The sequence below is a fragment of the Muntiacus reevesi genome, chromosome 1, assembly GCF_963930625.1.
Source record: "Muntiacus reevesi chromosome 1, mMunRee1.1, whole genome shotgun sequence".
NCBI lineage: Eukaryota > Metazoa > Chordata > Mammalia > Artiodactyla > Cervidae > Muntiacus > Muntiacus reevesi.
In genome coordinates, this window is record NC_089249.1 from 57,843,108 (window position 1) to 57,868,328 (window position 25,221).

The 25,221-nt window shown below is 42.7% G+C and overlaps 1 protein-coding gene across 1 annotated transcript in view; it reads right to left on the minus strand.

Annotated features, from left to right (window-relative positions):
- EFCAB6 (EF-hand calcium binding domain 6) overlaps nucleotides 1-25,221 on the minus strand; it is a 242,193-nt gene that overhangs the window by 124,043 nt on the left and 92,929 nt on the right. Inside the window, exons 11-13 of the mRNA XM_065924192.1 lie at nucleotides 12,480-12,587; nucleotides 10,131-10,236; nucleotides 2,241-2,408 (exon numbers count right to left, since the gene is read on the minus strand). Of these exons, the coding sequence (XP_065780264.1) occupies nucleotides 2,241-2,408; nucleotides 10,131-10,236; nucleotides 12,480-12,587 (382 nt within the window). The remainder of the gene's footprint in view (nucleotides 1-2,240; nucleotides 2,409-10,130; nucleotides 10,237-12,479; nucleotides 12,588-25,221) is intronic.

A 25,221-nucleotide genomic window follows, 5' to 3' on the forward strand; every position in this document is an offset into this window, starting at 1 on the left:
CAATGTTTCTAATCCGTTTATATTAACGTTCACTCAACACACTGCTTTGTGAGGATGCCTAGCACTGGACTATGCTTGAGGGTACCGCTGGCAGTGAAAACAGAGAAGTCTCCGCCTTCCTAGAGGCACGACAATATCATGACACAAACACGACCCCATGGCCGGTACAGGTGTGTGAGGTTGATGACTGCAAGGTTGGCTTTGTCAGAGGGGTCCGGGGGATTGCTGGGAAGGCTGAGACCTACTGAAGGGCCCCGGACAAGGGAGTGGGAAGGGGATCCTGGCAGGAGCTGCGGTGCTGAGGTTGGTGGAGGGAGCCTGGGGAGCCCGAGGGCCTGGCAGTGTGATGGCGAGGAGACCCCGTGAGAGGCGGCCAGGCTGGACCACGAGGCACCTCATCGACCACGTTGGACGCTCTGCTTTATCCACAAGCCTACAGGCACTAGAGGGCGGGAAGCCCGGAGGCAGACAGGGTCTGAGCTAGAGCAGGCAAAGACTACACTGCTGGCCACGTGGAAAACACACTCTCACATGTCTACAGTTTTGTTTTTAAGGAAAAAAAATTGGATTGATTAAAAAAGAAAGAGGAAAAAGGATGGCTTTGTGCAGTCAATCTTAAAAGAAATCATCCCTGAATAGTTATTGGCAGGACTGATGCTAAAGCTGAAGTCCCAATACTTTGACCACCTGATGGTAAGAGCCAACTCATTGGAAAAGACCCTGATGCTGGGAAAGATTGAGGACAGGAAGAGAAGGGGGCAACAGAGGATGAGATGGTTGGATGGCATCACTAACTGAATGGACATGAGCTTGAGCAAGCTCCTGGAGATGGTAAGGGACAGGGAAGCCTGGCATGCTGCAGTCCATGGGGTCAAAAAGACTCGTACACAACTGAGCAACTGAACAACAAAGATGTGCAGAGTTGTGGTGATGGGCAGAGGCGACGATGCACAAAAGCCCGCACAGTCTCTGTCCCACCGGGGAGCTCTGGAGAAGCTGCAGTTCTGTTTCTGCAAGTGAAAGGACTCTGGGACTCACTCTGAAACAGCTCAAGAAGGACCCAGTGACGTGGGTTAGGATGTGCACAAGGTGGGCTTCTCAGGTGGCACCAGGAGTAAAGAACCCGCCTGCCAATGCAGGAGATGTAAGAGACGTGGGTTTGACCCCTGGGTCAGGAAGATCCTCTGGAGGAGGGCATGGCAACCCACTCCAGTGTTCTTGCCTGGAGAATTCCATGGACAGAGGAGGCTGGTGGTCACAGGAGTCCGTGGGTTCCCAAAGAGTCGGACACAACTGAAGCAACTTACCATGAATGCACACAAAGCATAATATTTAAACTAAAAGCTAACCTGTACCTGTTAAAAAGAAATCTTTAACAAACATTTCAATGAGACTCTGCTAATGTCTATGGCATGCATTATCTGAAACTAATCTGATTTTTTCAAAGTTCTTAAAATTTTAAAATACTAAATAGCTATTAAAGTTATAGAAGGATTAATAGTTATAAAACTATCAACTTTTCAACTAAAAGAAATTAATACCAAAAGTGTTTGCCACTAGAGGCAATAAGCAGCTGTTGTGTTTTGTTTCATTGCAAATGCATGCATGCTAAGTTGCTTCAGTCAAGTCTGACTCTTTGCGACCCCATGGACTGTAGCCCGCCAGGCTCCTCTGTCCATGGGATTCTCCAGGCAAGAACACTGGAGTGGGTTGCCATGCCCTCCTCCAGGGAATCTTCCCGACCCAGGGATTAAAACTGCGTCTCTTACATCTCCTGCATGGGCAGGCAGGTTCTAGCAGTGCTATTGAAATGCTGTGAAAAGGAGTCATATCTAGTGTATCACGTGCTGCCATTCAAGGGAAGGTTTTTGGAAATGTCAAAGTTCATCCGTCAGTGAGATTGAGAAGAGTGAAAGCTGCTCAGTCGTGTCTGACTCTTTGCGACCCCATGGACTGTAGTCCACGGAATTCTCCAGGCCAGAATACTGGAGTGGGTAGCCTTTCCCTTCTTCAGGGGATCTTCCCAACCCAGGGATTGAATCCAGGTTTAGAAACTAAAAGCTAAAATCAAACAGCTTTTAAACACAACTCTTACTTAAAATGAAAATTAACTCTGGTGGAAAATGTGCAGTCACTCAGTTATTTAAACCACATTTCACCTGCATCTCTTATTTCACTAATAACACTGAAGTTTCCTGCCGTAAAAAGAAAAGCAAATGTGAAGTTGTGGCAAAACTCACCTTAGGGTTCTCTTCAATTAGCCCAATAAGCTTGCTGACGTTGACACATCCGGTGCACCCAGGGTCAAGTATTCGCATTAGTTCTTTGAATTCTGAATCACTTATTTTTACAACCATGCAATTTAGAATACGTTGCAGTTCTTGCCCTGTTATATGTCCGTCATGTTTCTGAGCATGAAAATATTATAAGGGATTTTTTTTTATAAAAAGGAAAAAAGGAAGGAAAAGCATGACATGTAATGGCAGCACTTAAAAAATCAAGATTTGGGGCCAAATAAAATTGTGATTTGAAATACGAGAACCTGAACTGATGCTCACTGTATAACACGTGCCAAGAGCAGTCGGGGGAGGGAATCTATAATTTTGCCAGTGCTGTTGCTACGATGTTTTTGTCAGGATGTGGCAAGAAAGAGGCTGACCCTCTCCCCGGGACAGGCTGAATGCTGGTGGTCTCAGAGGCCAAACAACTTTTCCTGCCCTAACCCACCTGAGGACCCGGCAGCTCAGCCACACTGGGCATACGCCTTCCTGGAAATTCAATGACAATTTGCCAATTTACTAAGAATATTAATGATGCTTGTTTGCACTACCACCAACCTCGTCAATTACATAAATGGACAATTACTTAGCTAGAAAAATTTCAGCCACACACCATAAAGAAAGCATGCTATGAGCAAAATACTGGGAGGCAAACTTCTTCTCCCAGAATAAAAAATTACCAATAAGTAAATTGAATATCAAAATTGAGAGAAACTACTTACTGGAAAGGCAGGGGAAATAAAGGACCCCATCTCTTCATAAAAGATATTGTGAATATTAATGTGACCAAAGACTTATTAAGTGATACAGCAGTGTATGAATGTCAACTACAAATTTAGGGTCCAAAACTTGAAAAGGACAGGAGGTTTTCTTGGAGAAAATAAAGTAATTTAGAGGGTATGTTCAGGGCACTTTTTGGTGGGGGACTGACCATTGTTTAATGTCCAAGTAGGAATCGTTGACAACTAATATTTATGATTTTCAATAAATAACCCTTATCACTCTCTAATTCGAGTATTTTCATCACCCCCAAAGAAACCTTGTGTCCATTTGTGCTCACTTTCCATTTCTACCCTATCCTAAGGGACTAATGTAGTTTCTACCTCTATATATATTTGCTTTTTTTCTGGATATTTCACGTAAATAGAATTGTACAACATTTGTATCTATATGCACCTTCCATCTGCCTTCTTTCAACGGGTATAATGTTTGTGAGACTCTCATGATGGTGCATGGATCAGTATTTTGTTCCTTTTTATTCCTGTTACTACTATTCCATTGTATGATATGGCACATTTTGTATTATCGTAAGTTGATGAACATTTGGGCTGTTTCCAGTTTGGAAATGAGGAATAACGTTACTGTGGACTCTTGCACACAAGGCTTTGTGTGGACATGTGTTTTTATTTCTCCTGGGCAGATGAATCTAGGAGTGGAATTCCTGGGTCATGTGGTAAATTTGTTTTAAATTGTTAAGAACTGACTCTGTTGTTTTCTGCAGCAGCTGTACCATTGAATGATGCCACCAGGGGTGTATAAGCGCCATCCCCACCGTATCACCAACACATACTGTTGTCTGTCTTTCTGATTGTAGCCACTCCTGGGGGTGTGAGGTGGTATCTCACTGCCCATTGGCATTTCCCTGATGACTAACAATGTTGAGCTCCTCTTCCTGTGTTAGCTGGGTATTCCTACATATTCTTTGGTGAAATGTCTATTAAAATCTTGTCCATTTTAAAAATTGGGTAGTCTTCTTATTGAGTTCTAAGAGTTCTCATACATTCTAGATATAAGTCCTTTACCAGATACAGAATTTGCATACGTTTTTCTCCTAGTTTGTGGTTTGTCTTTTCACCTCCTTAATAGTATCTTCTGAAGCACAAAAGCTTTTAATTCTAAATTAGTCCAATTTATACATTTTGTTGTTTTATGGATCATGCTTTTATTATCACATCTAAAAAAATCTTTGCTTAACACAAGGTCACAAAGAATTACACATATGTCTCCTTCTAAGACTTCTACTGCTTTAGCTCTTATATTTAAGTTTATGGTCCATTTTCAGTTAATTTCTGTATATAATGTAAAGAAAAGGTCTAACTTCATCTTTTTGCATTGTTCAGTCACTAAGTCATGACCAAGTCTTTGTGACCCCAGGGACTGCAGCATTCCAGGCTTCCCTGTCCTTCACTATCTCCCGGAGTTTGCTCAAACTCATGTCCATTGAGTCAGTGATGTCATCCAACCGTCTCATCTTCTGTCAACCCCTTATTCTCCTGCCCTCAATCTTTCCCAGCATCAGGGTGTTTTCCAAGAGTTGGCTCTTTGCATCAGGTAGCAAAAGTATTAGAACTTCAGCTTCAGCATCAGTCCTGCCAATGAGTATTCAGGGTTGATTTCCTTTAGAATTGACTTGTTTGATCTCCTTGCTGTCCAAGGGACTCTCAAGAGTTCTTCTCCAGCACCACAATTTGAAAGCATCAGTTCTTTGGTGCTCAGATTTATTTATTGTCCAACTCTCACATCTGTTCATGACTACTGGAAAACCATCGCTTTGACTATATGACCTTTGTTGGCATGCCCAACTGTCTCAGCACCATTTGTTGAAAAGATTACTCTTTTCACCTGCTGAATTGGTTGAAAACTAATTGACCATCAATGTGAGGTTTTATTTCCACACCCTTAATTATGTTCCATTGATCAATGTCTATCCCATGACCACACCACACTGTCTTTATTACTGTAACTTTTTCCTATGATTCAAAATCTGGAAGTTTAAGTTCTCTAACTTTACTCTTTGTTTCCAAAAATTTTTTGGCTATTCTGCAACCTTTGCATTTCCAAATGAATTTTAAAATCAGGTTTACAATTTCTGCAAAAAAAAAAAAAAAAAAGCCAGCTGGAATTTTGATGGGCTTTCATTGAATTAACAGATCAGTCTGGAGAGAACTGCCACCTTAATAATATTGAGTATTCTAATCCATGAATATTAAATGTCTCTTCACTTATTTACATCTTCTTTTCCTTTTTACCATGTTTTATAATTTTCAGTACACAAACCTGGCCTTCTTTTGTTAAATTTACTTCTAGGTTTGTTATTCCTTTCTGCTGCTGTGAATGGAATTGCTTACTGAAGTTTATTTTCAGATTGTTCATTGCTAGTTTATGGAAATATAACCGATTTTTGTTGACTATGCCAAAGCCTTTGACTGTGTGGATCACAATAAACTGTGGAAAATTCTTAAAGAGATGGGAATACCAGACCACCTGACCTGTCTCTTGAAAAACCTGTATGCAGGTCAGGAAGCAACAGTTAGAACTGGATGGGGAACAACAGACTGGTTCCAAATAGGAAAAGGAGTACGTCAAGGCTGTATATGGTAACTCTGCTTATTTAACTTACATGCAGAGTGCATCATGAGAAACGCTGAGCTGGAGGAAGCACAAGCTGGAATCAAGATTGCCGGGAGAAATATCAATAACCTCAGATACGCAGATGACACCACCCTTATGGCAGAAAGTGAAGAACTAAAAAGCCTCTTGATGAAAGTGAAGGAGAGTGGAAAAAGTTGGCTTAAAGCTCAACATTCAGAAAACTAAGACCATGGCATCCGGTCCCATCACTTCATGGGAAATAGATGGGCAAACAGTGGAAACAGTGTCAGACTTTATTTTTTTGGGCTCCAAAATCACTGCAGATGGTGATTGCAGCCATGAAATTAAAAGACGCTTACTCCTTGGAAGGAAAGTTATGACCAACCTGGATAGTATATTTAAAAGCAGAGATGTTACTTTGCCAACAAAGGTCCGTCTAGTCAAGGCTATGGTTTTTCCAGTAGTCATGTATGGATGTGAGAGTTGGACTATAAAGAAAGTTGAGCGCCAAAAAGAATTGATGCTTTTGAACTGTGGTGTTGGAGAAGACTCTTGAGAGTCCCTTGGACTGCAAGAAGATCCAACCAGTCCATCCTAAAGGAGATCTTTAGGTGTTAGTCCTGGGTGTTCACTGGTAGGACTGATGTTGAAGCTGACACTCCAGTACTTGGGCCACCTCATGCGAAGAGCTGACACACTGGAAAAGGCCCTGATGCTGGGAGGGATTGGGGGCAGGAGGAGAAGGGGACGACAGAGGATGAGATGGCTAGATGGCATCACCGACTCAATGGACATGAGTTTGGGTAGACTCCAGGAGTTGGTGATGGACAAGGAGGCCTGGCGTGCTGGGATTCATGGGGTCGCAGAGAGTCGGACTTGACTGAGTGACTGAACTGAACCGATTTTTGTGCTTGGAGCTTGTATCCTTGATGAATTCATTTATTAGTTCTAGCAGTTTGTGTGTAAGTCCATTCCTTAGAATTTTCTATTACAAGATCAAGTAGTCTGTGATTAAAAACAGTCTTTTCTTTCTTCCCAATGTGTATGCCTTTTACTTCTTTTCTTTCCTAATTACATTGTCTAGAACTTCAGTATAATGTTGGAAAGGAGTAGCTAGAGCTGACATTATTGTGTTTTTCCTGATTTTGGGCAGAGAAGGCAATGGCAACCCACTCCAGTACTCTTGCCTGGAAAATCCCATGGATGGAGGAGCCTGGTAGGCTGCAGTCCATGAGGTCGTGAAGAGTCGGACATAACTGAGTGACTTCACTTTCACTTTCATGCATTGAAGAAGGAAATGGCAACCCACTCCAGTGTCCTTGCCTGGAGAATCCCAGGGATGGGGGAGCCTGGTGGGTTGCCATCTATGGGGTTGCACAGAGTCGGACATGACTGAAGCAACTTAGCAGCAGCAGCAGCAGCAGCAGCAGCCTGATTTCAGGGAGAGTATTCAGTCTTTTGTCATTAACTGTGTTGTTATTGTTTAGTCACTAAATTGTGACAGACTCTTTTGCAATCCCATGGACTATAGCCTGCCAGGTTCCTCTGTCCATGAGATTTCCCAGGCAAGAATACTGGAGTAGATTGCTATTTCCTTCTCCAGGGGATCTTTCCTACCCAGGGATCAAACCCGAGCCTCCTGCATTGGCAGGCGGATCTTTTACTAGCCATCAGGGAAGCCCAATTATGCTGTTAGCTTTGGGTTTATCATAAAGGCCATTTATCAGGTTAGGGAATTTCCCTGCTATTCCTAGTTGGTTGAAAGTTGTTATCATGAATAAGTGTTGAATTTTTCAAATTTTTTTTCCTGCATTTATGGTCATGCAGATCTGTCCTTTGTTTCTATTAATATTGTGTATTATGGTAATTGATCTTTTGGAAGTTAAACCAACCTTGCCATCCTGGGATGAACCTCATGTGGCCATAAACATTTAATCCTTTTTACATGCTGCTGGGTGCAGTTTGCTAATATTTTTGAGAATTTTTGCAACTATATTCATGAAGGATATTGGTCTGTGGTTTTCCTCATGATCTCTTCTTCTGGGTTTGGTATCAGAGTAACATCGGCCTCAGAGAATGAGCTGAGAAGCATGTCTTCCTTCTATGCACCCTGAGTTTGTAGCAGGCGGCTTTGTGAACAAGCAATCTTTGAAGTCTTCAACACAGAGGATTTGCACATTTTTGGTTAGATGTATTTCTAGGTATTTGGGTTTTCTTTTTTAAAGGATTATTAGCAATAATACTTTAAAACTTCTTTCCAATTGCTTATTGCAGTTTATAGAAATATTACTGATCTTCGTATATTGGCCCTATATCCAATGACCTTCTCAATTCTATGATGAATTCTAATATTTTTTGGAAGGTTCTTTGGGACGTTCTACTCATAAAATCATGTGAGCTGCAGATAACGACACCGAGAATGAAGTACATGAATAGGCAGGGTACAACTGTTTCCGGGTGCTAGCACATGAGCTACACCTGACTTAAACGAAAGTCAGTGCCGTGAGGGGGTCCACTCGGCTTGGGGGCGGCATACTCAGGCAGCACACACAGCTCCGCGGGGGGTGTGACTTGGAGCAGATCGAAAGCCTGTCTTCTAAAAAATTCTGCATCCTTCTCTACGGCAGGAGTGGGCCCTGCTTCCCAGGGCCATCCCCTGTGGCCAAATGCCATTCCGTGCCCACTGCTGGCTCTTTCCCTCTGCTCTCCTTCTCCTACCAGGTCCCAGAATGTGGCCAAGACCCAGGCAAATAATTGGCAGGCGTGGGGTGGGGGGGTCCCCATCAGAAACCCCACCTCTGCAGCTCTTGGCAGGTGATGGCTGCGGCTCTCCCGTGATACTTTGGAGGGTGAACTTGTCGGCAGTGGGGACTTCACCTTATTCACCTGTGGATTCGTTCTGGCACAGGGCAGACACTCAATTCCCACCTTCTCCTGTGTGCGTCCATCAGCTGTTTGTCCAGAGGTGCATCAGGGACTGTTAAGTCGCTGAGATTTGGCTCGGTAAGCATTATTACAGCCCTCCATTAGCGGAGGTGAAGATTCCACAGTTTTTAATTAAATTACTTCTTCAATATACTAATAAAAGCTGAGTCGGGTGAACACACGGGAGCCTTCGTTTATCTTAAAGCGGTGGCCGGGTCAGCACGCTCGCGGGCGGCTCAGTGCAGGGCGGAAGTGCGCCAGCTCGGGGGGCAGCTGGTTCCAATCTCAGCCCCACCGCTAGCAGGGGGAGCCCCGGGCCGGGCACTCACCCCCAGCCTCCTTTCCTCAGCAAATGAGGGTGAAACAAAAAGGATCGAGTGATGGTAACGACAGTGTCTGCCTGACAGAGGTGTCGAGAGGCTGAAGCGAGTGGACATCACAAAAATCACTGAAGGCAGAGTCTGCACATAGAATGGGTTCCCTATTCCTGGCCGGTCTCAGAGAACAGGTCAGTAGGTGTGAAGATTAACTGTGCCTGGCACACCAGCTAGAACATCTCCCCCAGACAAAGCAAAACACAGAGCTCGGAATCCACGCTGTGCAGAGGCATTCTAGACGGACAGAGGTGTGGAGCTGTCCCTGAGAGGAGGGCTTGGCCAGGGGAACCTGGAGCCCAGGGGACTCCCCTTCTGTGTTTGACCCTGAGGCAAAGTAGTTCATTGCACTCCTGGTCATTTACTAGAGATTCAGTAATTGGATGTGCCCAGTAAATAACTAACTTGTGAGATGTGGCTCTGAACCAAAGCATCCGAACGCTGTGTTCTAAAATGAATGTGAAAGTGGGACAGGAGCTAATGTTTAAAGCAGAATCATGAAGAAGCCTCCCTTTGCAGTACAGTTAAGCAACTAAACAGACTATTTTGTGAGTAAGAAAATGTTCCTGTTAAGGGCTACAAGTTGGTTATGAGCCCATAAACTCTAGGGTGGGGATGAGAGGAAAGTTCAACAGGTCAGGGTTAGTCCTTAATTATACAGCTAATGGCAATGAGTCACTTCATTCTTAACAATCTTGACACATGCTGATCTCACCCCCTGGCATTCGTCTCACTACATTGCAGTAAACTTTATGTCCCCTATCTTCCCAAATAGACCCAGCTCTTGAGGTCAGGCTTTGCATCCCTAAGCACTCAGAATAAGTGCCAGCATATAATGGTGGTGGTGGTTTAGTCGCTAAGTTCTGTCCAACTCTTGCAAGCCTGTGGACTCTAGCCCACCAGGCTCTTCTGTCTATGGTATTTCCCAAGCAGTAATACTAGAGTGGGTTGTCATTTTCTTCTCCAGAGAATCTTCCCCACCCAGGTATCAAACCTGTATCTCCTGCATTGCAGGCGGATTGTTTACCAATGAGCCACCAGAGAAGCCCACAGCATATAATGGGAGCTCAAAAATATTTGTTGAGTGATAAATGAATGAGTATACAGTTTTTTATTGGTCCTGTCGAGTGTTAGCCTTCCTCAAAAGAGTGAGTTTTTCACCAGAGTTTCAAAATCTTACAGAGTTGATGATCAGCAGTGCCTTCTTCAACGATGTATAGTGATCTTCATGTCTAAACAACTTCGTGATAATGTTTTCCTTGTGAACCTGATTTCTAGAGTTGATGCTACAAAATTAAGAGAAAGACGGGAATAAGGTTATATTCCTGACCTTTGTTCTTAATGCAAAAAAAAAAAAGAAAGAAAAATCACCCTAACAACATCTATACTAACGCTTTATTTCTGGATGGCTCCTCTTCCAAAAAGTGTCACGTGCTCGTGTGGGCCCATCTGTCAGTCAGTCAGCGTGGTACCTGACCAGGGAGCCAGCTTGCACGCAGTTCCCACAGGCATCAATCAATCAGTCTTACAGCCCCATCACTCTCCCCTTCCCTTGCCGGCTAGTTGTGGCCAGCTGTCTGGCCGGTTAAGACCTTTGGTCTCAAAAAAAGATGCTGCGATCACAGTTGAGACCAAACCAATTAGTGTTGAGATCACTGCTGAGGCCAGCACCTGCCTGTGGGGGCAGCCTGTTGGAGCCCACTCGCCCACGTCACCGAGGACACACGTTTCCAGTTTTGAAACAGTGAGGACGTCGACCTTCACAAGCTGTCCCTCACTGCTGACAGTGGCCGTGACCACCTCTATCATCAGACCCGTCTCCCTTACTTGCCTCTTGCTTTCATCCCCTGAGGTCAGGGCCCGCAGCCTGCATGTACGATTGGAGGCCCGTGATCATCCACTGGAGAGATCAGAGCCAGCTTCACTGGGAATCCTGATCACAGTGGAGGCTGAAGACCCTCCTGGCAATACACACTCACCAGCCTCCCTTTTCAGGGTTCACAGTTTGACATGTCCCACGAAATAAAGAATGGCAGTGAATCAGACTGGCTCTGAACATCTCTCAAATCATTTAGGGGACTTCACTGCTGCACCTATATGGTCGTCTTAGCTTTTTCCACTTGTGCGAGAACATGTAAACACACACAGCCCTGCCACCACTTATACGGAACATAGGAAGTAGCAGAAATGCTGGGTCTGAGTTCTTCACGTGACTTGGAAACTGGCTTTTCTGAAGACCACAAACACTGGCATGAATGGGTATGTTTGCACCAGTTTTATCTACCACAGTACCACTGACGCTGGGGCCGGATGGTTCTTTGTTGCTGGGGTAGGAGGGGAGAGTGGGGTGGAGGTCCCATGCTGTGCACGGAGGGATGTTTAGCAGCATCTCCTGGCTGCATCCAGTGGAGAATGGTAGCACCCCTGCCCCAGCTGGGACAACCAGACATGTCCCATGACGTTGCGAAACGTCTCCTGGGGGGCCAAGACGGTCCCCAGTTGAGAACTACTCTTGTAAAATAAATAAAGTTCACAGGTTAACTTGTACAGTCCTGAACAAGGCACTGTGGGACAAGAAAACTAGAAAGAAATAGAAGTAACTTTACTTAAGAAACGAACTCTTAGAACTGCATGTATTGGTGGGGGGAGGCGGGGGGAACGGGGCGAGGGGCTCTGAATACCTGGAAGGCTGGTGACCAGGGCAGTTCAGTAAATATTTATAAACCCTGAGACAGGGATTGGACCTGGTGAAATGGGAATTAACTCTGTGGTATATTTCACTTTACAACAGAGCGTAGCACTGTCAATGAATGTGCTGAGGTTATAAAGGCTGTTTTCTTCTTTCTTTCAGATTCATATAGGGCGATCAATACAGTGTGCACATCAACATAAAACAGTTCTTAGAGTGAAAGTCTAAATACTAAATGTCATATTATTAAGTACTGTTTTATGTTTCGGGGCCCCAACCATGGTTTATGTGATAACGTAAATCTCAAGTTATAATAGACATTAGAATGAAAATGAAAATAATGGCACTCAAGGCAAACAATCCACAGTATATGCACCAGGCAGGTGCAGCTGGAAAACAAGTTAGCATACATTATTCTTTTCCATATAACATTTAAGAATTGCATGTTTATACCCAATTTTACAAGAAGGCACTTAGTGCTCAGAGACGGATCTTGGCAGGGTGGGTGTCTGCACTGAGGACATTTAGGCTCCCATTCTGCCTCCATGACTCGTTAAGCCTATGATCTAGTGCAGACTCCCTTAATGTCTTATTTTGCATCTAGAAGTTGGAGTGATAATTAAACCCACCTTACAGTTTAAGGTAATTTTAAATAAGAAAAATATATGGAAAATAATTTATAAGCTATACATTATTATGTAAAAGTCTGTAATTATTCAATGAAGACTAATTTGTCATTCAATAAATGAAGAAAAAGTAATTCGAATATTCTCTAACCTTTTGCATATTATGATATGTGTAACCAAACTTTAGCTTAGTTTTTTTTTTTCTTTTACATACCTATTTCTTTTTGTCAAGGGAGCTTTATTGCTAGCTTCATATTGAGGTTCATAAAGTGATGTTAAAAATTGCTTCCAATTGACTTTAGTGGTGGTTTTAAGTCCAAATCTGGATTAGAAAAAACAAAGATAGTATTTTAAATTCTATAACACTGCATGGATTAAGTGATTACTACTGAACTAAAATGGCAGCAGTGAATTCATATGAAATTTTGTATATAAGGTAAACAAAATAATTTAGTAAAATAATACTGCAAATTGATTTTTTAAAAGCAAGGAAAAAACAAACTGACTGTACATCTCCATGTAGCATACATTGAAGGGAGAAACTAAGGGATTTGATAAAAATTCTAATGCTCCTGAAATAATTCTTTCAAATTCATTATTTGAAGAGCTCAACTGGAGTGGTAGGCAGAATAAAAGCCCCAAGATGTTCATGTTCTAGGTCCAGAAAATAGAGGAATAAGAGAGAAAATCTTTAGATATGTGAAAAGCTTTAGATATGTCTGAGAGAGCCCCAAGCCCAGCATTAAGCAGGATAGACAATGTGTACCCACATCTCAAGCCTTGTGGGAAGAAGTGTTCTACTTGGGTGCTCCTGCCATGCAGGGTCCTGTGTTCCAGAGAACAGAAATCTTGTAGACGGGAGACGAGTTGCTCAACCATTGAGCGAAAGTGGCGGCGGGCAGAGCGGGTGTTGGCAAGACTGCTGGCTTACTCTGAGTTGTCAGGGAAATAACGCAGAGGATCTCCTGTGAATCTGACATGGGCCACGCGCGGGACAGCAAGTGTGCGTGTGTGCACACACAAATACACGGGGTCATCTAGGTCCTGCCCAAGAAGGCCACTTGGAAGAATAAACGGATCTTAGTAAAGGGAGGCTTTCCTTCTCTATTTCCAGGTTCCCAGGTGCTGAGGAGGGAAGAAGTAAGTGATCAGCTGAGATGGAGATGCATTTGCCTTCATCAAAGACCTGTGGACGTGAGAGTCCAGTGTGGAACCCAGAGACTCAGCAGAAGCTCTCCTGAAAGGAGACGCCTGCAGACAGACGCTGGGTAGGCCCAGAGAATGCCGTTTCCAGCTCGCAGCAGAGCCAGTTCAGTACAAACATTCCTGCTCCCCATTTTTTCTCTCCTTCCTCTGAGCACTCCCACCCTGGAGGAATCAGAACCCAAGTTTGCAATATGGGGAAGGAAGAGAAGTGCACAGTGGGGAGAGGGGAAGAGGCCATTTGTGCCCCAGCAGGGCCCGACTGGGCTGGGAATACGACTCACATTTACATCAGGTCTACAGCTTTGACCATGATCTGCGACTAACTATTGCAACTAGTAAGCTGGGGCTCTTTGTGTGATTCGAGACAAATGAGAAAAATCAAAGTCTGCTCATACTTTTCATCTGGGGGGCAAAAGAACTAATCAATTGAGGAAATTTAAAGGGACAGTGGGAAACAAAATTAAATTGCTTTAAGGCTGTAGTGGGTTTCCCAGGTGGTACTCGCGGTAAAGAGCCTGCTGCCAATGCAGACAGATGTCAGAGACGAAGGTTCAGTCCCTGAGTTGGGAAGATCCCCTGGAGGAGGGCACGGCAACCCACTCCAGTAGTCTTGCCTGGAGAATCCCTTGGAGGGAAGAGCCCGGCAGGCTGCAGTCTATAGGGTTGCAGAGTTGGACACGACTGAGTGACTTAGCGCGCGTGCACACACACACACACACACACACACACACACATACACACACACAAGACTGTGGTACTGCCATCTCAACTGAGGTTTACATTTGCACCCATCCACCCAACTGTCCATCCATTCATACATCCATGTATCGTGCCAAACTACCATCGTTTCTCACTTGAATCTTTGCAATAATCTCATTGGTCTCCTTGTACCTATTGTTGCCTTCCACTGAAATAATTTCACACTTTAACCAGCCTGCTGTTCTTGAAACGCAAATATGATCACTCTTTTGCTTAAAATCTTTCCATGACTACCCATTGCTCTTAGGACAAAAATTACAGTCCTTTAGTGAGCACAGCCTGCACAGTTGACCCTATTCACACCTCCGAATTTATCCTGTACCGAGCTGCCCCTTGCCCTCAGCTCCGGCCAGGCCGGACCTTAGATTCCTCAAAATGCTTGTGCTCTTTCTTGCCGCAGGTTCCTTAAACGTGCTGCTGCCTTTGCTAACTGCCACATTCCCCCTCACTGTCTCCCACACTTCAGGTAGTTAGTTCTACTCCTCTTGCAAGCCTCAACTTAATCACCCCTCTCTCAAGGAAGCCTCCCCTTATTTCCCTGGGCAGGGCTGTTTCTCCTGCAGCAGCACGCCTCTATCCGTTACTGCATTTATCACTATCTAAGTATTAGCATCCTCAGCGGCTAACACTTGCATAGCACTTCAATTATGACTACAACTATACCAGCTCCTGCTTGATTGGTTATTACTTCTGCTATTAGCACCATGTATGTGGTCGTGAGAAAGAGAGCGATTGATTGACTAAGTGATTTCATCTGGTGTACAATAAGTAGATTGTCATAGAGGTTTAATGCCTTGCTATTAACATACAAAACAAAGTTTCATCTTTCCTACTCAAACTTTCTTTTCCAGACTTCAAGCACTGTTTACAGTTTGCTAATGCTATATGTTTTCACCTTAAATTTAAAGGTGAAAATTAAAAAGTTAAAAATTAACTTTCTATATTGGAAACATTGTGACTACTATTAAAAATATGATCAGCTGCATATATTATGTTTAGGAAATTACCTTGCTCTTTGGGAAAAATGTCACTCTATATAGTACAGAAAAATAAACTCAAAAGAGATCAAAAAGTTAAACATAAAAACTAGGACCCTTGAAAAAAAGAAAAAAATCTAGGTGTATATTTATCTGGTATTTGAATGACAATAGATTTTTAAACAAAACTTAAGAGAGGAAATCACAAACTTATTTATATAATTACATAAAAATAATAAATTTCTCTATATCAGAAATATTAAAAGTTTGAACCAAACAATAGACTTACAAAATTATCTTTCATGATGATTCATAACAAATTGTTAATATTCTTAAAACATAAAGTGTTTTACAAATTAATATGAAAATATTAACTTGACTTCTTCCAGTAATGGTGGACTAAGATCCTTCTGGACCAATCCTCCTAGAGATAATCACAGCGAACTCTGAATGTAATACCAAAAGCAGCTACCTAAAAGCACTGCAGGGGTTTCTCTGGTGGCTCAGCTGGGAAAGCATCTGCCTGCAATGCAGGAGACCAGGGTTCAGTTCCTGGAAAGGAATGACTACCCACTCCAGTATTCTTGCTTGCAGAATCCCACGGACAGAGAAGTCTGGAGTCCATGAGGTTGCAAAGAGTCAAACAGAACTGAGCAACTAAGCATGCCACACAAAAGGGACTAAAGAGTGAACTCTGGTGGGAAATCTATGCTGAGAAGAGAGGCGTTGTAAGAATATTTTCAGTGCATCTAACCCAGGCCAGGGTACTGTAACATGAGGGGTAGCAAAGGCACCAGCAGGGGAAAAAAAGAAAAAAGTGGTCTTTATAGCTTAGAAAACTAGAAGATTAATAAGCCCAGATAAACTATAAACCTAGAGAGAAAGAGAAGTCCTGGAAAAGAAGGAGCCAGAGAGGGATCCCCAAATTCTGTCTCACCACATTTCTGACTGGTTTCTGATCTCGTGTGATCATGACCTACTAAAAACTGTAGCTAAACACAGAAGGTCTGAATTAAAATCAGAACTGCCACCCAAGAAACAGAATATGCGGCCTGAGTTCAACTAAGATAAGTGCCTACCAAAACAAAAGAAACAACACTCATTGAAAAATAATTATGACAGAAGTTAAGAGTTTCCATGATTTAACACTCAAACTTTCTAAGATAGAATCTAAAATTTCAGGAATATGAAAAACCAGGAAAATGAAACATTAGTAAGGAGAAAAATAAAGTCAATTGAGAGGAATCCCAAATAACCCAAATGGTGGTGTTATCAGACAAGAATTTTTAAAGCAATGATTATAAGCATCATCAATGATATAAATGAAAACATGCCCAAAAGGAGTCAAAAGATAGGAAATCTCACAGAGAAGTGGATATAATAAAAAGAATTAGGCAGAAATTCTAGAATGATGAAAATACTACCTGAAATTTTTTAAAAAATCAGTTGATGGAACTAACAAAATAATAGAGAGGACAGAAGGAAGAAGGAGTGAATATAAATACAAATCAACCAAAACCACCAAATAGAACAAACACAGAATACACATGTATTTATAAAATGAATAGAGCTTCAAAGACATAAGACAGTCTTATACACATGTAATTGCAGTCACAGAAGGAAAAGAGAGAATAGGGTAGGAAAAAAATTTCTTGAGAATATAAGAGCCAAAATTTCCCCAAAACTTGATTAAGATATACATTTACAGATTTAAGATGATCAACAAACACTAAACAGTAGGTGCATGAAAAATGCCAGGCCAAGGCATATCACAGTTACAAAGTTGAAAGTCAATGCAACAAGAAAGTTATTACATACAAGAGGACAACAGGTTAACAGATGACCTCTCATTCAAAACAATGGAAACCAAAAGGAGTGGAACATGATAAAAAAAAATGCTGAAAGAAAGAATGGTTACACAGAGTTTTCAGTCTAAGAAAATATCATTCAAAACTGCAGGAGAAATAAAGACTTCTCTAAATAAAAGAAACCTGAGGGAATCCATCTTTAGTACACATAGTTCAGTCACTCAGTCATGTCCAACTCTTTGCAATCCCATGGACTGCAGCATGCCAGGCTTCGATGTCCATCACCAACTCCTGGAGCCTACTCAAACTCATGTCCATCAAGTCAGTGATGCCATCCAACCATCTCATCCTCTGTTGTCCCCTTCTCCTCCTGCCTTCAACCTTTCCCAGCATGAGGGTCTTTTCCAATGAGTCAGTTCTTCGCATCAGGTGGCCAAAGTATTGGAGTTTTGGCTTCAGCATCAGTCCTTCCAATGAATATTCAGGACTGATCTCCTTTAGGATGGACTGGTTGGATCTCCTTGCAGTCCAAGGGACTCTTAAGAGTCTTCTCCAACACCACAGTTCAAAAGCATCAATTCTTCGGCACTCAGCTTTCTTTATAGTCCAACTCTCACATCCATACATGACTACTGGAAAAACCATAGCTTTGATAGACAGACCTTTGTTGGCAAAGTATTGTCTCTTTTTAATACACTGTCTAGGTTGGTCATAGCTTTTCTTCAAAGGAGCAAGTGTCTTTTCATTTCACAGCTGCAGTCACCATCTGCAGTGATTTTGGAGCCCAGAAAAACAGTCTCTCAGTGTTTCCACTGTTTCCCCATCTATTTGCTGTGAAGTGATGGGACCAGATGCCATGATCTTAGTTTTTTGAATGTTGAGTTTTAAGCCAACTTTTTCACACTCCTCTTTCAACTTTCATCAAGAGGCTCTTTAGTTCTTCACTTTCTGTCATTAAGAGTGGTGTTACCTTCATATCTCAGGTTATTAATATTTCTCCCAGCAATCTTGATTCCAGCTTGCGCTTCATCCAGCCTGGCTTTCCACATGATGTACTCTGCAAAAGTTAAATAAGCAGGGTGACAGTATATGGCCTTGCTGTACTCCTTTCCCAATTTGGAACCAGTACACACACTCCTCAACAAAGGAAGTTCTTCAGGCTGAACAAAAGTGATAGCAGACGGAGACCTTGGCTCCATACCCTACCTAGTAATATATGGCAAGAAAAAAAAAAAAGAAGTCATACAGATTACAAAAGAAGATGCAAGCTTGCCTTTACTTAGAAGCACAATGACTATTTATAAAACACTATGGCATCCACAATAAAAGTATTAGAACCAATTAACCAGTAAATTTAGTAAGGTCACGGTATTGTAAGTCAATAACAAAAAAAAAAATCAATTGTATTTGTTAGTATTAGCCATGAATAGTGAGAAAATGAAAAAAATTTTAAATTCATTTACATTAGCATCAAAAAATAAAAATACCTAGGAACACATACAACATAATATGTGCAACATCTGAGCATTGTAAACAACAAAATCTTGCCTAAGGAAATTTAAGACCTAAATAAACAGAAAGATGTACCATGCTCATGGAATGGAAAACTGAATATTATTAAAGTGAAAAAATCTTCCCAATGTACTCAGAAAAATGGCAGATCTCCCCAATGTACTCACAAAATCTTAGCAAACTTTCTTTCTTTCTTTTTTAAAAAATATATTGACAAGCTGAATGACTATACAGGAAGGCAAAGAACCTTGAAGAGTCAAACAATTCTGAAAGAAAAGAATAAGCATAGAGGACTTACACAACCTAATTTCAAGACTTAACTATTTAGCTACAGTAATCAAGACAACTGCTGGTGCTGTTTTAAGATGTATTCTTATAACTTCTAGAAGAGGACAGAGTCCAGGAACATACTGTCATGTATGTGGACAATTAATTTTTGACAAAGGTGGAAAGTAATTCATTAGGGAAATGATCGCCTTTTCAACAAATGAGTATTTGTGCAGGAGCAGAGTGAACCTTGACCCTTACCTCACACCATACATAAAAATTAACTAGAAATGGACCTAAATGTAGGAGCTAAAATTATTAAACTTCTAGAAGAAAAGATAAGGTAAGATAAAATCCTTGTGCTATTGGGTTAGGCAGAGATTTCTGAAAATGAGCTCCCCAGAAATTACCCATAAAATTTTTAATGGATAAAATGGACTTCATCAAGACAAAAATACTTCTGTACTTCAAAAGACCAAGTTAAAAAAATGAAAAAGCAAGCCAGACTGAACGAAAATATTTGAAAAATATGTATCTGACAAAGAGCTAATATCCAGAACGCATAAAGAACAGCACAAGTGGTGAAGAATACAGGGGACACCAGAGCAACTGCGCATTTATGCACAAATCAGTAACAGGAAAAGAAACAACCCTGTAAAAACGGACAAATGATTTGCACATCCACTTAATGAAAGAAGATACACAAATGGCCAATAATCACATGAAGAGAGCCTCAAAGTCATTAGTCATCAGAGAAAGTGAGAGTGAAAAATAGAAATAACTCTACGCAAACTAGAATGGCTAAAATTAGGAGGACCGGCAGTACCAAGCTTTGGTGGGAAAGTGAAGCATCTGGCTTTCTTACATACTGCTGGTGGAACTACAAACTGATACAGTGACTTTAGAAAGTGGTTTGACAGTATCTTACAAATTTAAAGATACACTCCACTGTTGTTGCTATTTAGTCACTAAGTTGTATCCCACTGTTTTCCAACCCCCTGGGCTGTAGCCCGCCAGGCTCTTCAGTCCATGGGATTTCCCAGGCAAAAAAAAAAACTGGAGTGGATTGCCATTTCCTTCTCCAGGGGATCTTCTCCACCTAGGGTTCGAACCTGAGTCTCCTGTATTGGTAGATGGATTCTTAACCACTGAGCTACCTAGAAAGCCCACACTCATCATACAACCCAGCAATTTTACTACTAAGTATTTTACCCAAGGGAAATAAAAACATGTCCACACAAAACAAGACCTGTATGTGAATGTTCATAGCAACGTTTTCTACAATGTCCCCAAACTGAAAACAAACCAGATGTCTATCAATGGCTGAGTAGATAGACAAATTGGGGAATATCTATGGGATATTTCCCAGCAAATTGGGATGCTACTCAGCAATAACAATGAGTGGAACATCTAGATGTGCAGCAACATGGATGAATCTTAAAACTTGGAAAGTGAAAAAAAAGTAGTCAAACACGAAGGACCACATACCCCACTTGTAAGAGCGCCGAGAAATAGCCAAACTACAGTGACAGTGAGCAGACAGCTCACAGAGAGCTACAGAGAGCAGCTCTACAGACAGCAGACCAGTGGTCCTGGGGCCGAGGGGTCAGGGGAGGGACTGCTATCAAAGTGCAGGAGCAGAAATGCAGGGTGATGGAAGCGTTCCACGCATTTACTAAGGGAGTGGTTACTAAATACACACAGTTGCCAAAACTCATTAAACTATGTGTGTTAGTCACCCAGCCGTGTCCGACTCTTTGTGTCCCCGTGGACTGTAGCCTGCCAGGCTTCTCTGTCCATGAGATTCTCCAGTCAAAAATACTGGACTGGGTTGCCATTCCCTTCTCCAGGGGATCTCCCCAACCCAGGGATCGAACCCAGGTCCCCACATTGCAGGCAGGTTCTTACCCATATGAGCCCATTAAACTATACACTTGAGAAAGAACTTTATGTGACTTGTACTGGGACAAAAATATTTTTAAAACACAGGAAATGGTCAAAGGACCTGAGCAAACAGTTGTTCATGAAGGAAGTACATATAACTGTTAAACATGAAAAACGTGCAAACTCAACAGTAATCAAGGTCATACAAATCAAAGTAACAACAAGGCATTGTTCTTTCACCTATCAAATTAGCAAGTATTTAAAGACAGCAATGTTAAATGCTGGCGAAAAGCACTCTCACGAACCTCACTCCCGAGAATAAATCAACGTCTTTCTGAAAGGCATCTTAGCAAAATTGAATGCAAACCTTGGAAGCATTCAAAACCTTTGCTCAAGCGCTGACAAAACATTAGGCAGCTGTTAAAAATTAATTTAATTTCAAAGGTTTTTTTTTTTAACAACATAAAAAATTCCTCCTGATGTAATATTCTGTAAGAAAACAGAACAAAATTTATTTCTCATACGGCATCAACTATGTTAAGCATGTACGCAGCATGTGTACATGCACACACATAAAAATTCTGGAAGGAAATAGACCAAAATATTAATAGTGGCCATCTCTGGCTATTACAATTATGGGTAATTTTTTTTTATCATTTATTCTATTTTCTAGTTTGAGCCTATACAGTTTTTATAATCAACATGAATAAATGTAATTTTCAAAAAATAGAGTCAGCAGATAATTTTGCTAATCACAGTAACCATTATTAACCAAAGTCACAAGGGTGGATATTTCTGGGTTTTTTAATTCTTAAAAATGCCTCCGGGGACTTCCCTGGCAGTTTAGTGGTTGAGACTTCACTTTCCAATGCAGGGGGTATGGGTTCACTCCCTGGTCAGGCAGCTAAGATCCTGCATGCCTCAGGGCCAGAAAACCAAAACATAGAACAGAAGCAACATTGAAACAAATTCAACAAGACTTTAAACATGCCCCAGGGGCTCCGCTTATTTCCTTAGGCCCCTATCCCTCTGGATTCTGATGCTGGGAGTCCATTATTACTCCCAATCTATCTTTCCCATTCCATGAAGCCAGGTGGGGGTCTTATAGCAGCATGTGACTCCATCTCTGGGTAAGTGAGAAGAAACATAAATTTGTTTTTCACATTCAGGATTATTAGATAGTGGCTCCAGACTAATGATAATCTCTGAAGGACCAAAGGGCCAGAATGGTGTGTAGGTCAGCATGGAGGTGGTAGATGGAGCCGACTCAATGGACATGAGATTGAGCAAACTCTGGGAGATAGTGGACAGGGCAGCCTGGTGTACTGCAGTCCATGGAGTCCCAAAGAGTTGGACACAACTGAGCAAATGAACAACAAAGAGATGGAGCTCAAGTCCACTTTACCGTGGGTCCAGTAAGAGCATCGACTCATCCCACGGTTTCTCCTCCAGGTTCAGAAAATATAATTGGAGTGAGTATTCTTAGTCACTGCAGCATCCTCACACTGGTTTTGCTCTCCATGGAATAAGGGCTGTGATGGTAGGAAAGGCCAAGGAGGAGAGCCCACCCTTCATAAGAGAGTGAACAAAAAGGAATACCACTTCTGTGGGGTGAGTGTAGACACTCGTGCCACCGGCAACATGTAGAGATGAGGGATGGGAAAAGGATTGACTTCTATAACCTTCCCGTTGAAATCACCTGGCCACCCATGCCAAAGCTACTAATACTTGGGTATTAGAAACTGAACAGGTTATTGCAAATGTAATCAGGTGATGATGGCATTCACGTGTGCAAATCCATGTAACCCCTGGCATCTCGTACACAGCTATGGATATTTCATAGAGCTAACATCCTAGATTTCATGTGGGGACTTTGAGCAGCTCCTGCCTGGGGACACAAGGCTTTCATCTCTACAAAGGACCAGGGCTTGCATCCCTCCAAGACTGCTGAGGCTGAGAATGGCCAGTGCCGGACATGTCCGTCCAGATCCACTCTCGGCCCTCCTCCCCTCTGCACAGCATCCTGGTGACCTGCTTCAACCGGCCCCTCGTGCCTCTGGCTGAGGGGCTGGCCAGTGGGAGGCGGCAGCAGGGGACTGGACGACAAGAGGAGAGGGCAGGGTGGTTACCCCCCCAGCCCCTCCCTGCTGGGCTGAGCGTGGCTCTGGCCACACGCCTGCTGAAGGCCTTATCTGCTCTTGGGTGGCTCCCTCCTTCAGCCGCCCTTCTTGCTCCTCTCACTAACTCCTTCCTCTCTTGCCCCTTCAGACCTAGGAGAGAGAGACGTTTTCCCTTTTACTGGTTGCACATTCCGTCCTGCCCTCACCAGGGTAAAAGTCCCGTCGGGAAACTCACATGCCATCTGCTTTCTGCCTGGACCCTGCCCAGTGCACTTCGACTAAAAAGGCCACAGTGGAACAGAGAACAGCTCTCTCACACCAAAATCTCGTGCTGCCTGCCGTGAATCACACCGTCCCCCACCCCAGTCCTGGCAATTACCATCTCTCCTCCATCCCACTGTTTTGCCTTTTCTAGAATGTCACACAAATAGAAGAAATCCTAGACATGTGGGTTAAAAAAGGTTTGGGCAATAACTGAAAATATATCCCAGGGTATTGCTTCTACACTTCATATAATTTGGGCTAAATGGCTTGTTTTTTGTTTGCATAGCTCTGCCAGGCTACTAATGTTCCCAGCGTGGATGGGAAATTTCTCACCGGGAGATGCTTCTGAGTGGGGACCTGTTCACATGATGGATGGATGAAGCCCAGGCTCTGGTGAACGTGCAAGTCACAGCATTTATTCCATCCTCTCAACTCTCCCGCAAACCTCATTCTTCATATTTAAACACTGGTTTTGTTTTTAATAGATCTATTTTATATAAAAGGCTAGGCGACAATGAAAAGCACAGCATGTTAGTAATAAAGGTCAAGATATTGGTTCAATTACAGTCTACCATTACATTAAAATATATATACGGAAAATAGCTTTTAACGTCCCTAACATATTATTTGGATCAAGATTTTATGTCTCATTACCAAGCTGTTAAGAGTTTTTAATTTAGGTCCTAGATCTGGAGTATTTTTTAAAAATAAACTAAAAAAAAAAAAGCCTATTTTTTTCTTTCCATTCTTAAATGTGATAGGAGAATAATTTCTGAAATCATTTTGTAGGGCATGAGAGTTTAGATTTTATTTTACTTCCTCCTTTATTCATTTCTGTATTGTTTGCCTTAAAAAAGGGATGAGTTTTAAAACTTTATCTCTCAATTTCAAGTGCAGTAAAAATGGGTTTGCGTGTCCACATTTACATGAATTTATCGCACGTGTAGATTCACGAGACCATCGCCCCACACAGAACCCAGGACTGCCTCGTCCTCCACAGCCTCCCTCCTGCTGGCCCTCTGGAGTCAGGCCCTCCCCCACCCCTCATCCTGGAAACCGCAGGTCTCCTTTCGCCCATCATCGGATAACTAGAACCTTCGAGACTGGGTTCTTTCACTCAGCAGAACGTCTCTGAGAGTCATCCATGTTGTGGCTATCAACAGTTCTTTCCTTCTTGTTGCTGAGAAATAGTCTATCGCGTGGATGTAAACCAGCTTGCTGATCCAATCACCGGCTGAGATACCTTGGGCTGGTTCCAGTTTGGGGTGATTATGAACAGAGCTGTCAACAGCCATGGACAGGTCTCTTAATGAACCCTTAAATCATTGTTTAAACACAACAGTCGTACAGAATATGTCCAGCGCAATCATGGGCACGTCCTGGTATGTTAACAAACAGACTAAGTCTACATTTAGAAGACGACCCACGGCTTCCGGTGATGCTCAGAACACAAACATTGAGAGGGATTCAAGAGCTGCTCTAGCAACACCAGGTGTCCCGACGGTGCCACCTTCTCGGGGGCCTGGGGGGAGAGCACAGGAAGGCAGAGGCCAGCGCCCCCGCAGGGCCACCCCAGTGCCAGCTGCCCAGGACGCTGGTTCCTCCTCTCATTCACTCTTCGGAGGCCACTGCTTTCATGGCAGAAGCCACGGATTCTCCCTTCCTGGCTTAGAAGGTGACATAATCAGGGTAAGTCCTTCAACAACCACTATGTAAACTCAAGAAACAGAGGAGAGCAAAGTGTGACCGCAGGCACCTCCGCGCTCCCTCCCCAGACTCAGCAGAAAGCATGAGGGCTGTCGGGCGGCTCTGTAGACAGAGGCCTGGACAGAAATGTCCTGGTACAAGAGAACTCTATAGACTGGCGGGAGAGCATACAGAAACACACATTAAACCAAATTATGGATAGAGGTAACGGCACAGAGTGGACATTAAAAACAACGGGAGGGAAAGGATTACATAAAAAGTGGTGGTGGTAAATAAATTATCTGTTTGGAAAGAAATATTTCAGTTGGGATACCCACCTTATTTCAGGAGGGATTGAAGCGTTTTTGTTTTCAAAGAAACGGAAAAACAAGAAGAGTAGAAAAGAGCTTTTATCAAGCCTGGGTAAGAATGGTAACTGATAGAAGCAACAGAAGACGTTGCAAAGGACAAAG